At 33.6% G+C, this 15,433-nt stretch overlaps 1 protein-coding gene across 2 annotated transcripts; it reads right to left on the bottom strand.

The window, feature by feature from the left end:
• Positions 1–289: 289 nt before the first annotated feature.
• Positions 290–14,701, bottom strand: LOC115450689 (sideroflexin-1-3). Of its 2 annotated transcripts, none has more exons than XM_037440043.1 (9): positions 14,460–14,691; positions 9,585–9,749; positions 8,321–8,475; positions 7,766–7,883; positions 6,876–6,951; positions 3,254–3,339; positions 2,426–2,553; positions 1,920–2,104; positions 290–1,696 (listed from the first exon to the last, which is right to left on the bottom strand). In XM_037440043.1, the coding sequence occupies exons 2-9, from the start codon at positions 9,734–9,736 to the stop codon at positions 1,637–1,639; spliced, it is 960 nt and encodes a 319-aa protein (XP_037295940.1). In that variant the 5' UTR covers positions 9,737–9,749; positions 14,460–14,691; the 3' UTR covers positions 290–1,636. The 2 variants fall into 2 exon arrangements, with proteins under 2 accessions (XP_037295940.1, XP_037295941.1); XM_037440044.1 differs by having other exon boundaries at positions 1,545–1,696; positions 9,585–9,744; positions 14,460–14,701.
• Positions 14,702–15,433: the final 732 nt, after the last annotated feature.

The following is a 15,433-nucleotide window of genomic DNA, read 5'->3' as shown; positions in this document are numbered from 1 at the left end:
TTTGATGCCGTCCCGTTTTTCGTATGATGGTAAATTTATTCATTTTATATTTTTAATTTATACTTTTTGTTAATGTTCTCTCCACTACCTTCTCCCGTTGTGTACACCTTCTTTAGTCTCTCACCACCTAAAGGTTGAGTGATAGAGAATGCCTTCGGCATTAAATCCGCCATTATACTTTTTATATATAAAGTGTAATAAATAAATATTTATTATCCAATTCCGACAATAATATACTATTACCACTCAGATTGACAAACACATATAGGATAAAGTAAATAAAATCAAGTTTGAAACGTTCATACATATTTATTTTGTACATAGTTCCATACTATGGCAGCATTTGATGCTACAGCTGAATACATTTAGCACAAACATACAATTAACTAATTATTGTCCTTGATCTGTGCATGTGCCACCATGTTATTGCCATTTTATATATGCCGTCAATGTAGAAATGGCTTAATTTTTACATTTCAATTGAAAAGCGGCCTTACGATATTGTTTCCCATGGATTATTATAATAAATAGTCAATATATTTGAGTTTAAAATAATCTTTACGCCACTTTCAAATAGTGCCTTGTTTAGACCATTTTTGCAGTTACAGGCCCAATAGTGCAGAATATTCAATGTTTATGCAGAAATGTTCATTTATTTGACAAAAACATGGGGACAATTCCACAATACGTAAATTGACAATCATTCACAAACCATACGGGAAATGACAATGCATATAACATATTTAATTAATTTGGAATGTATTGCATAGTTATTGCTGAACCGAAGGGCTCGCCTCCTAAGGTCTAAAAGTCAGATCATAGGGGGTTTCACAACCTAGCATTGAAGCAAATCCACTCATGTACACAATTATATTTAGCATTAATTCTATACTGTAGAAATATCTATCAGATATAGAAACAAATGCGGTATTTTTTACGTGAATTCCATGAGTAATACGTAAAAAAAATTAACATGATCATTATTATGTAGTAAAAAACATACAAATAACAAAAATGGAATAACATCTCTAAAATAAAATTGATATATAAATTCAAAACAAATAATAAAATTCATACAAAACGAAAACATATCGTATGAATTGCAATAACAAAATAAAAACTTATAATAAGCACAAATGTAAGGATCTCATTTTACAAATGTAAAAAAATGATAGTTTATGTTTCGCGCTCTTATATTTTGCATAAGTAAAAGCTATACAAATAATACGTACGAACTACGAAGACATGTGATTTATTTTGAAGGTTTCTATTTCCTAACTTGTTTGAAACTATTTGCTAACGAAGAAAAATAAGCTTTAGCAATAACTAATACCTAGAATAATAGTTTGTTACAGCCCTGTTGTGAGGAAGTTTGTTCAGGGCCGAATTCGGGTACCGGGGTACGTGAGCAAGTCCCCTAAGGGGAGGTAGGGATTTGATATTTCATACAGTAAATGGCCCTATTTATCACATATTTATACAGGGCCGGACTTGGTCTAGTATTGGTGGGTTTATCCCTTATAAATTAAAAATGATTGCTTTTACTTTAGTGCTAAGGTTTTGTGGCGCTTGCCCTACATTATTATACCCTCACTCAAGTGTGTTGTAAAATTAACTACACCCGAAGCTTCGTGACTTACAGACCCTTGTTAAAGGTCAATTCTGTTACCTTGGGATATTTCTTCTTTACTTCCTCCTGCAAATATAAGAATTCGAATTTAAAAAATATATTTCTATTAGTGTTAAGTTCATGTAGTGCAATAATTAGAAATGTCTTTTAGATCACTTTGATAGTAATATGTTTTTGAGACATACTTAAGTTGTCAATGAAGGTTAATTGCAAGTTCACATCGCGTTTCAGAAAGTTAGATAAACTTTCAGTAGCCAGAATGGGTGTTTAATTAAAAAAAGGCTCTCACCTTAAGGTGAGCCTCGAGCCTGTCTATAGATATCTGCGCCTGCTGGCTGAACAGCGCGCAGCAGAGCGGCGTGGCGAACGTCACGCACAGCCCCACCAAGAACAGCTGGAACGGGACCACCGCCATCGGGTACTTGCAGAACATACCACGCCGTGTCGCGTAGTTTGTTATCACTGGGGTGATGGCTGGAAATATGACGCAAATAAATGTAGATGAATTTACTCACTTTATAACATATAATAGTTCATAATGATTTCTTAAATTATATATTATTATATTTTTCAATTATATAATTATTTTTTCAATATATGAAAGTTCAATATGTTCTTTTGTATCTTAAGAATTAAAGAAGAAATAACATGTAGGTATAATAGGTAACTAAAATTACAATTGACAAGACTCTTTGTTACAATCGTTAGTTTTTGTCAAATTCCGACTATTAATGTACTAAATGCTTTAATTATTTTTAGCTATCTCTAAAACATTATATAAAAAATGTAACTCACTCATTCCGGGAACGGCCATTAGCACTCTGGATATGCAGACGAGCGCTATGCCGCTGCGCGCCGCCGTCTTCGACTCGCCGACGCGCTGTCCATCAGGTGTGAACACTGGCGTACCGTTTATCAGCTCACTAGTTTAAGAAAAGTGTTTATAGTTTATTTACTTATTATTATAATATCAGGCCTGTATTATATACTGTCCCACTGTTGGGCAATAGGCCTTAGTCCACCACGCTGGCCTAGTGCGGGTTGGTAGACTTCATACTCCCTCGAAAATTCCTAGTAGAGAATTTCTCAGATATGCAGGTTTCCTCATGATGTTTTCCTTCACCGTTAAAGCAAGCGATAATTCATAAAAAATGCACACATAATTTTTAGAAAAGTCAGGGGTGTGTGCCCTTAGGATTTGTACCTGCGGACATTCGTCTCGGCAGTCCGTACCACAACCAACTAGGCTATCGCCGCTTTACTTATTATTAATTAATAAATAATAGGGAATTATTAGTCACAGACGATGGGGGGTCAGGGACCACAAAATTATTTACAATGCGGCCCTGTATCTTATTTGAAATTGTTTTACGACACGGAATGTCTGACGATGTTTAAATATGCATTGTACAGGGATAGACGATAACACAACAGAATCTTGTTATGCTGTTAGAAAGAAATAAGGATGCAGATATTTTACCAATTTAATGTGTTCACAAAATATGCCGTAACTATGCTTACTAGTCTCCTCACGGTCCCTTTTAGTTATGAGTATTCGATTTTTACTAGCAATCATATTATATTACCAATAAAATAAAAAACCTAAGAGGTGTTTGTACTCACTTGCTCCTCATCATTGGAATGTTGATGAAGTTAGCGCCGCAGACGGCAGCGAAAGGCACCAGCCTCGCGTAAATAGGTTTCATGTTCTGAAATATTCAATTCATTAATTATTCACAAAGAAATAAATACAGATCACGCCTACATCCTCGAAGGGGGAGGCAGGAGTGCATCCAGGGCACCCACCTTCGGCAAGTGTGTTCCGTCCAATGGAGTGGTAAAGGGCATGCCTAGCACAGGTATCAGGTACTAATTCCAGATTTCGGGCTGATGCTGAGCAGAAAAACCCAATACCACCCGACCCGGGATTTGTACCCAGAACCTTAGCGCCGTTTTTTACGGTGCACGCAACACAACCTACGCCACCGAGGTTGTCAAAATGAACAGATTGAATCACAAAATTAAATACTATTGTAAGTATTTAGTTGGATAGGTAGTAGGTAACATAACAGGCAGGTATTGTAAAAACTATGACTAAATTTCGTTTTCAATTTTAATATTCTTGAAACGTAACTAATTGCGGGTCGTTATTTGTTACAACAAAAATAGATCTCAGCCAAAATAACTTTGTAAAATGTTTAAATGAGGTAGATAGGCACTTTAATAACATTAATCATTACAATTATATTATAAGCCATCAGAATTAACGGATCGATTATATACCTACAATGTTTGAAATCAAACAAGGTATTTAAAAACTAGAGATTTATAACTCGGAAGCTACCGCGTGTCTACGAGTTCATGAAAATGTTAACGCCTGTATATCTAACAGGATAGACAGAGAATCAAACAGGTCAACCACTGAACTAAGCATTTTCCGTTCCATTATGACGCGAAACAGTAGGGGGTATGTTAATAGGTTGTATAGGCTGTGGCCTAGGGCCTCTATATAAAGGAGTAAGGGCGTTCAACATTTTGAAAATGAGTTCTTTGTGTCTGACTTGAGGATCTTTATTTGTTCATGCTAGGTGGTATAAACTGAGTGGCCTATACGCAAGGAAAGTTTAATACAGTGGCTGACGCAAATCATAATATACACAAACTGTCTAACTATCGCATGTCATTAAAATGAAACTATTTTTCAGATTTTATAGCGGTTTTTATATTTTAATTTTCGCCCGATGTTTCGAAGACTTTGCAGCCTTGTGTTATGTGTTGGTCTTCGAAACGTCGGGAGAAAATTAAAATATATAAACCGCGATAAAATCCGAAATATAGTTTAATTTTAATGTCTAATATTAGCGTAAACATAAATCATAACGCATGTCACTCAAGCAAAACATCAAAATCTCTAATGTCTGAACTGAGAATCAAACTTAGGTTCATATTCAAAGAAATTTAATATCAGAACTTTACTAATTTTAATTTTATTAATTATGTTGTAATTTTTTAAAGAATTTTTATTTCACACAAATTAGAAGCTGCTTAGTTTTATAAATCAATTATTAACGTCTTTTAAATCTCAGGCTAAATATCCATAATCCACTTTTCATCAGAACAAAAGGTTAAAAGTTCATACATCGATAACAAAGTGTAGACTTATTTGTTTATTGTACAATTATGATGCAAGTGATAACTGTGTCTTCATGGCTTATTATCGTAAAATCACGACAACACGATATATGCTATTGTATGTCGTAAAAATGACAAATATAGGACAATTATTATACAAATAATTTGTTTAAAAATAGACTTTAAATAGAGATTAAGATATAAATATGAACACTATTACTTTGGTAATAAGGCAAAAATTATAATGGCATTTTGAAACATTCAAAAGGAACGATTGCCTACGTTTTTAGTATACCTATACTAATTAATAAAAAGGTAGATTAAATTTGCTAGTTTCTTTCATAGGGATAACTAATCTCTACACTGTAAATATAATGAAATGATTTTGAAAATTCTTTAAATATTAAAAACTTAAGTACTGCTCCAGTAGTCAGAACACTGGTACTTAATATTATTTTTTTATGATTAAATCATATTTACTTCGGAAAAAAAAACACGTGAATGAATAGTTAAATTTTACGTAAAAATGAATAAAAAAATGTGTTAAATTTCATCAATTAATTACAATTACTAACTTCTGGTTTAGTCTTATTTAACTTCAAATATTATTGAACTAATGAGTTTATACAGCTAGCTAAACTATTATATTGCATAATGCCGCAATCTAAAAATATGCTCGTCATGAATATATGCGTGGAAGTTTCTTCATAAAAGCCATAACAAATACGTCAGAGTGTAGTAATTTTCTACCTAAATACCGCCATTCTGTATTTTCCAAAACATGTTTTGTAAGAGGGAAATTAATTTACGTACAACAAACACACGTCAAAGTGTGCAAACAGTCCGACACACCTCCGCTGTAATGCGACGTCACGCTGTGTTTACCGCCCCTAGGTGTAAATAGATAACGCTAAGTAGAGATAACACCTTCATCACGATTATGTGTAGATGAGCCGATATTGATATTGAAATAGATTACTTTCTATAATGACTGGTTGGGAGTTGTTTAGTGAAAACCGTATGAAGCTGGTCACAACTTTGAATGCCAGGATTACATAGATTACTCCTTTTATTTTTTTATTTTTTATTCCTTTGAATGACGAGACGAGTTTGCCGTTCGCCAGATGGTAAGCGATACGACCGCCCATAAACAGTAGAAACACCATCCCTTGAATCACAAAGTATTGTTCGGTATTCCACTGTTCAGTAGTTACACTGGCTACAATGTCCTTCAAACCGGAACACACCAGTGGCTATGTAGCTGCTGCTTGGTGGCAGAAATAGATATTGCTGTGGTACCTACCCAGATGGACTCACACATATGAGAAACGTACCACCAGTAGTTACTTCACAACTTATGGACCATGATCGTCGTAAAAGTCAGATGTACAAGGCAGCGGAAGTAACATTTCTATGTAGCCGAAAATAAGTTTGTGTTCATTCTATTGCTGGTGGTAGGATATATTTTATATTCGCCCACATAGCGACCACCGTACACAAGGTGTTAAAACCCATAATGTTCCACATAAGTATGTCGTGTTCGAAGATCAGCCTGTGTATATCCGGTTCCAAGAGGCCGGCATAATTGTGTCGACTGCCGAGGGGTAACCATCTCTCGTCAATATAAAAGTGTAGAGAATAGTATAAAGGATGCGGATCAAAATAAAAAACCCCGCAATACAGCATAATACACAAAATAATAGAATAAAAGAAATATTAAAAAAAAATTAAGAAAGTAGAAGCATTTAGATATATCCAATGAAAAAAAAGGGAATTAAGAATAGTGTAGAAAATAAAAAACATAAAAAAGGTCTCTGGCCGTAAAGTCAGGTAAATAAAAAGATTATAAAAAAAACCATCTCTCGTCAGTCGACATTCTATCGAACCCCATTCCACTTACCATCAAGTGCCCCTATAAAAAAAAGAAAGAACACTGGCCTATTTAGCCCAACAACGCGGTGCGGTGTAAAAGTACGCGTTGTGAATTGTGACGAAAGCAGGGGTGCGATTAGTGTTGCTAAAAAGACCAGCCTTGTCGAATGTGGGTCACCTGATTTTAATTAACATCTCAGACGTCCAATTAGATATTATTTTAATCGATTGAATTAATTACCTTCACTTTGCTGTTCAAGTATAGGGCAGTGCCGAGAGCTCCTCCGCATGCTGCGCAATATGAAGCCAATAATTGCCTGTAAAAAAATATCCATAATATTAATTAAAGCATTTTGTATCACCATATAATATGTAACACCATCATAAAACTTGACATTTCATTCTCAATGAAAAATTACAAAATTGGTCCTTCGAGCCAGAACTGATCCTAAATTAGTGCCTAATCGAAATAGTCCTAACTAAATGGGTTTCTTTTAAATATTATATTATAGCCTTGAATAAACACAACATATTTTTGTTTTATAACATTAAGCCTAAGCAAAACCATGACACAAAAAAACAACATTTTAAGTGAAATCTATTTCATAAGATATCGTCACGTCCTTGACCTATCCATTTGTATTGTAATGCATCTATTAATTGTGCTGAGAAGTTTAGACTTAGAACTTACAAAGTGCGTTCAAGGTTAGGGAGATTCTCATTGATCGCAATTTATTCGATCAAATGCATCTCATAGGCCTATTCGTTTATTGTCATTGAAATTGATATCTAAGAATAAATAAAAATTGAATAAGATTTTTTTCTCAATCAAACATAATTATTATATTATTACGAATCAATATATTACAGTTACAACTTGCCTACAAGGGGTGTCCCAAACTATTATGGGCTCTTGAAATGAATACTTTTTGTGGATAAAAACTTATCTTTGCATGGACCGGTTCAGGATTTAAAGGTTCAGTAAAGGATTACTCAGCCTGTTACAATATCTGTTTAAGCAACTGGAGAGCTCTCCATTTTCTTCCACACCATTTCCATCTCCTACGCTTACAGCGTGTTTCAAAATACGCTGCACAGCATAGCTCAAGTATATGTTCAATAATAACTTACTTTGTAGAAAGCGGCGCATCACCAGATCTGTTGGTGTAATTGACAACAGCGTTGAACGTCTGATTCACCCACTGCCAGAATATGATAGCCGGGTTCGTCTTGTAGAACGTTATCATACCTGCGTAAAATAAAACCGATTTAAAGTATTATATGTAATCTGTGTAAATCAGAAATTAAACACGGGTTTTCCTTAATGACTACGGCTTGAAGGAAGAAAGAGGCAAATTGTATATTGGAATTAACGGATTTAAATTCTTGGACCTATTAGTTCCTCAGGCCTCAGTTGCTTAGCGATTGCCGCAGCTGTTTAAAATTTACTGGTATGAAATACCAAATAAGACTTGTAACCTGTAAGTTTCACCCTTCATGCAGCCGTTAGGGTATGTGTTTACAAACCTCTAAAAATCATTTTACTTTTTTTTATGGCCTTACTAGGCAAACGAGCGGGCGGTCCACCTGTTAAGCAGTATCCACCGCCCATAAACTAAAGCAATGGCCAATGCCAGGGCACAGCCTAACCGTTGCCTGCCGTATAAAAAATCTTAAATCACTCACACCCAGTGATGATAGTATTCATAGGCGCCTGCGCCGCCATGCGTCCTAGAACGAACATCTTCTCCCCCGTGTCGGGGTGGAACGCGCTGTCGTACAAATACTTCGTCTGCCATAGCTTCTCCTCATTATAGCCAGGTGGTAAGCGACGAGTTTTCCTACATAACAATAGCCAGAGTAAATACAGAGTATTATGAAACTTAATGTATATGTCAGGGTGACAAACCCAGCCCAGCCATCAGACAAACATTTTGTTCGTCATTTAAATTTGTATAAAAACTAGGTTTTCTTCATTTCATTCTTATTTCTTACGTAAGTACATTTTATAATTACAAACATTGGTAAAACAACCAAATGCATGGCTTTATGTTATCTCAGTAATGTGTTCAATGTGATTATTGTATTACTTCTCATTGAGAAAGCAAATAGTGTGTACCTATTTGATATCAGCTGCCTTTTTATACAGGCTTATACTCTACATTTAGCTTTGACTGGAGTTAGACATTGGCGTAGCTAGGTTTTTTTAGGGGATAGTTTATGGAAGCAAAATAAAGGTCGCCGAATTCAAGCCCTGTGCCTGCACCACGCAAGGCCCCTGTAAGCGCCGGGCTTGTTATAGGGTGGGCAAAGATGTTTTATCGGTCGACATCGACATCACCCTTGCCCCCCCACACCTACCCAAAGCTACGCCTATGGAACAAGGATCGGTAAATTACATCAAATAAATTAATTTGAAAATACTTCAATGAGCAATGAAAGATGGTTTAGTTCGTTTTTTCTTCCTTCGAATATGCATATAATGATCTCGCTAAAGATTGGATCAAGTTACGACCATTAGGTTTATTTTCAGCAGTGGAAGAATAGATTTAGCGAGAATATGATGTTTTTAATGAATACAATATATTGTTATTGACATTACTTAGATACGTTTATCTTGTTATTGCAATTTGAACCGTATATTTTCAAAGTATAAATATGTACCTATCGTTGACGTCGTAAACTCTGCGAATATTTTGAAACAATTTCCATATATTTATGTATTAGGTAGGCTAGCAGGTATGCAAATCAATATGTCGTTTATTTTGCATTTATTTAAAATGCGCGAAAATTTCGAGGGTAACGTACTAATGCCTTTTAAAATGTATTCATGGAAAGTAACATTTATTCAATCTCCAATGATCCAATGAAGTTTGCACAAACATTGCACTAATATCTCAGAGATATTTAGGAGGGAAAAATTCAGCAGTAACAGTACAGTACCACTTACCTGAATTCGGCTACAATCTTCTGCGCTTCATCAAGTTCAGAATCAGATGCCAGCACGTTCAGCGGGTTGGTAAGCTGCAGGAAGTGCTTGGCGCGACCGGCGTAAGTGCTTTGGTCGTAGCGAGGCTTATCCAAGTCTATAGGCGCTGCCATTGTTCTTGCTTTACTGGGGACAATGATACAGAAGAAATTACGCCGCTAAAATAACATTATTCATACTGTTACGCAAATTTGAATATTCAAAGAATTTGAATTTTGTTTTGATCCACTGTCGTGAGTTTGCTAAATTGTTAACGCTTTCGGAGAAAATTAAATTTCTTTTATGTTCTGTCAGATTTTATATAAGTAAATATGTAGCACTTAGATCAACATGGTAGTTTATTTTGTTAAACGCATGAAAGCAGTGCTACGGCTAAATTTCATAATACAGCCGTTTTCAATAAACGATCCCAATCTCAATCTCCAATCCGATTCTAGGAATGAACAAATCAAAGTAACTCATTTGCAAGCATGTTAGAAAAACTTTGTTCTGATTGGTCCATTTTTAAGATAGATCGAAAAAAGCGATTGGGATTTTTTATTGAAAATGGCGGTTAGTAAATAAATAATAATAAAATACCTCCTAACTCCCAAATCCCAATCCCTTAATAAACTATTAATTTCTGACTAAAGCATTGTTTAAAAACCAAAAATAAAAACAATAAATAAGTAATCTTCCATCATTTGTCATCCTGCGGTACAAGACCGTCAAAAATGTTTGTTTATTTTGGATAACAGTTTTGAGATAATGGTATGCGATCCAAGGGCCTTGTTATCAGGGAGCAAGGTTTTCAAGGTTCGTCGTAATAATCTCGGATAATAATTAACTTACTGGTGATAACGTTATGTCGATGGTATTGTATCTAACAATAATTTTGTTGCCAGAGTTATGAGTTGATAGTATTACTTTTAAGTAGGCCTGTCTATACGTATTTAATACAGTTTGAATTTTGTATTTGAAGTTGGATTTTTAAACCACCCTTATATTAAAATTAAACTATTTTTCTGATTTTAGCGCGGTTTTTATATTTTTTCTCCTGATGTTTCTAAGACTTTGCAGCCCCTGTAGTCATGGGTCAAATTAAAATATAAAAACCACAATAAATCCGAAAAATAGTTTAATTTTAATCTCCACTCTAATATTTTAGAAAACGGCATAATGGCTGCGCTGACTGAAATGTGCTTGATAAGCGAGAACTAGCAAATTGTAGCTTAAAACCTAGTTTATGTTAGCTTTACTTATCACTGAAAGGTATTTTGTGTTTTCGACCCTAAATTAGCTATAAATATACTAGGTATCTAAAATGGGATTTTTGTCTTGAGAATCCATAGTACTACCTACTACCTACCTACTTAATATAGGTAAATTATTATATCAGCCCTATATTATATACCGTCCCCACTGCTGGGCATGGGCCTTCTCTACTAGTTAGAGGATTTAGATCAAATTAACACGCTGGCCTAGTGCGTATTACCTGACTTCACATACATTTGAAATTCTCACGTATGCAGTAAATATAATAAGTTACAGAATTACTCTAAATGGGTTATAGACATTTTCAAATTTACAACTTGAACAAGAGACTAATGCAATAAACAAATCCAATACACCGATTTTATTTCTAATCTAATCAAAACATTATTTTAATCTCATGATTAATACGTCATAGCGTGCAGAATTATTACATGACAATAAAATATCGCATGACAGTGATATCAGTTGTGATTTGAGGTGTTATTTATGGAAGATCACTGAAAACTTATTTTATAAGGTAACGAAGATAGGCCGGTTCATAAAATGGCCACCATCGATGTTTTTCTGGGTTATAATGTAAAACATACTACGATTTTCTGTTAGTTCTTTTATTATTCTATTTTATGACATTTAGTTAGGAATTCCTATTTAATCAAAGGTTTTTCTTAAAAAAAAATGTAACAATTTCATAAAGATTATAAAACTAAGCGATTGTCCATCAGCGGTTCCATTATCTTACCAAAGTATTTTAATAACGATGTTTTTACCGTGGTAGAGCCTTACTGTAGAGACTCCGATTTATTACTTAATGATTAAGTCTAGCTTACCTATATCTATTACGTAAAGACAAAATTTTGTTTAAGGCAACCTCACCATACAGTACTACTCGTAAATGATGATGTCAATTAGGTCGAAAGGGTGAATTGGACTCTATGAACGCTAAGAACCGTCTAATCCCTTTATAGCTATCTTCCAGAAGATAATATTGTGTGTACAGATCGCTTCGCGTTTGACGAATGGTCGACGTAATAAAAATTTCCTGAGGTTATGAATAAAAAATTAAAAATAAAACCCCATTGAAAGGGCTTTCCTAAGAGCGTGTGTAATGTGATAAAATATGATTTATTACTCTTCGGAAGCCAGGCGACGGTAGCAACCTTTATCTATGAGTAAGATAATGAATTATTTGCATTGTGTCGTTCACAAATCTCCTGGAACTGATGCTGAGTATTTTAATTAACGTACAAATGAAAATAACGTAGTCATATTACACTGGCATTACGAATGACCTATATGGAATCAAAGGGATTAATTTTGAAGCAGTTAAATATTTGTTTTCGTCTGTAACTATAATACATTAGACTTGCGTAACCTGATTCTTTTATTTGAGTATATCATAATGCCTTTTCGTGCTGTTTTTACATAGTGAATAAGCAAAATTGAGAATTTAGTATTCTTTACACTATTGAGCCATGTTCATAAAATGTTCTCGAGTGTTATCATGAATCGTCTCGAGCTTAGATTAGGAGACTTCCAGCCCCGCGAAGGCGAATTCTGTCAAGGTTATAGTACAAGAAATCATTCATACGCTGCATCAAATTATACAAAAAACTGGGGAGTATAAGTGGTCACTTTGAAAAGCCTTTAATTCGATCGTGACCTGGGCTGTCCTGCACTCTCTCCAGCGCCGTCACTTTGACTATCGGTACAATAAACTAACACAACTAGCTAAAGAGAAACAGGAGTTACAAATATGCCCTCATATATAAAGTCTCCGTAATTCAAAATCCGACGAAAAACTCTAACCTAAATTAAATATTTTATCAAAAACTGTAACAGGTTACGTTGCCTTTTTTGAGAATTAGGTATCCATTATACTCTTTGTGCTACTGTTACATGGTTCAATTATATTTTACTTACTTATACGTTTTGCATATATTATAATTATTATGAAGACTGCAACGCAGTACAGCATTGCGCCTGTGCCCGTGCTTGATTCATAATAAGGTATACGGGAACGACTATGAATACGATATTTCTGAAATCAGTTTTTTCTTGCCTGATTAGGTACCCAAATAATTGACTGGGTACAACAATATCTACGTTTTTTATTCAGTACGAAATACTCCTTAGGTACCTACATACATTTTTGTGTACTAATAATTTCTACCTAATTACTGGGACGGGGTGAAATATCGGGCTTATAAATGTAGAGGTAAGTACCTAGTTATTACAGACATAATGAAATTATCATAATGAAATTGTAATTAAGAGCGAATGATACAAGGAGTTGTAAAGACTAAATAAATCAGGTGATATCAAATTTTCATCTAATCGCAAAAGGCGTGTTGCAAATACGTGAAAACGTGATAAGAAACTTATTTAGGTTTTCACATTATCGTAATTAATGTTTTATTTTTTTCTAATAAGCCCATGTCGGAGAAAATTTATTATTGTAGTCTTACTATCTAGCTATGATAGTTATCTGCTTAATACTTATTATGAATTATATTATTCATCCTTCAAATCTCCCCTGCTTAACAAAATCATTGAATCGAAAAATAATCTTACTTATCGTTAATACGCACCTATATTTTATTTATGTAATTAGTTATGGGTAGTGAATGTTATATTAAAAACAGAGTCCAGAAGTACTAAAAAATGTATACATCTGGATCTAGGGGATGATAATGTATTGTTCGAAAATATAATTGTATGTAACTGGCCTTATCAGTTACGTAATGGTAAGGTACCTACTTACTAGTTACTGTTAATTTTTATTTAACCCAAAATTATGAAAACAAAAGTAGTACTAATGTTGTACCTGCTTATTAAATTATTATTATCAGTATTCACATACTAGACGCGAGACGCCTGTCTCTAAGGAACTGTCTCTTCTAATTAATGTAATAATATTTCCAATGTGCCTTCCACGAATAAAATTAACATAATACGAACCTAAGTATATCTATTTGGAATTTATTCATAAAGTCGATTTTATGAATGCGAATGTGTTATTAAATATTTATATATTTATTGCGAAAAGTAAATTAGGCATATTTCATTACACATGGGGAAATAAAACTGTTACCTGAGAAACATGACTAAGTATTACCTAAGATATATATGAGAATACCTATGTACTGAAATAATATTAGCAACATTGCAATTATATTTTATTTGATGCATGTTAAAATATATCATGCAATTTATATCACATAAAAGAAACGCTTAAAATGAATAATAAGAAGAATTTATAATTACATGATGGGTCACCGGTATCGAATAAAACAGTGACCCACGCCCTCTTATCGAAGTCTTATTATAAGGCACTGGAACTACAGCAAAATATCCAAACATTACACAAAGGTGTAGGTATTGAATATAAATCAATATTTTTAACAAAATAAGCATCAAAATAATGGCATTGTAAAGTTTGCAAAATCTACTGTATTTCCTATTTAAGTAGTAGATAAATATAAATTTAAAATAGAGATTAACGCACATTAAAAAAATATTTTAAAATTTTATTTATCGCAATGAATGGAATTCTTTATAAAATAATTATTATTTATGCCTTACCTTTGTATAGAAAATAATAAAAAAAACCTATTCTTCGGTTCACAATTGATAAAAGTTGTAAATGTAACTACAAATGTCTAGTCACTAACATTTTTACTCCACATTTTCGTCAATTCACCGATATTATCTGAACACCAAGTTCAAATGTTGCGCCCTGACAATGCCTTGAAGGCTGACATAAAATCAATTCGGGCGCACTCCGCATTTGTTCGATAAATTCACTTTTATGACATTGTGGCGCTAGTGTAGATTCTTAAATTAAAATGTCTGGAAACACTAGCAGCATATCGTCATGATACGATTTGATATGAATGTAGGGTTCTCTATATTATTGATATAATCGTAAAATACAATAGAATTTAGTAAGATCGCATCATACAGTTTGGGGCAGTGTATTCCAGAGACCAATAAACTAGAGTGTAATCTATATAATTTGAAAAATGTTGATCTTATGTAGTTACTATAGTTATTTATAAAGAACTTGATGTTTTATTTTTGTATATAAATGTACATAAATAAAGTAATGTCACTTTGAGAAAACATAGGTAGGTATTATCTTTTATATGTTCCTTGTATGGAACCCTAAATACCCACCAGCTAGAGAAATCTTTACAGGGTAACCCTGTTTATGCTATTTGTTTTATTTGCTGTAATTAAATTTCATTTATATATTTAAGATTTTTTAAAAATGTTCTATTTTATTTATTTTCAAATATATTTTGATAGAAAAAAACACTTAGAAGGTAAAAAGTCTTGATACTGGCAATAATATGGTAACTGGCTAGAGCACTTCATTTCACACAATAACTTTAGTTCCCATCTGTGCAACAATACCAAGTTTATTTTTTTTTTATCTCAAACCAGATGGAACTGCAAGGATTTGTGTAAAATTATAATAATTTTATGGTTTTTAAATATTCAAAAATATTAATTTAATACAGTTATATGTAGGTAATTCACGAACAGCAGTCTGT

This window comes from Manduca sexta, chromosome 18, assembly GCF_014839805.1.
Source record: "Manduca sexta isolate Smith_Timp_Sample1 chromosome 18, JHU_Msex_v1.0, whole genome shotgun sequence".
Taxonomy (NCBI): Eukaryota; Metazoa; Arthropoda; class Insecta; order Lepidoptera; family Sphingidae; genus Manduca; species Manduca sexta.
Note: the sequence above shows the minus strand (reverse complement) of the source record. Positions and strands in the feature narration are given on the sequence as shown.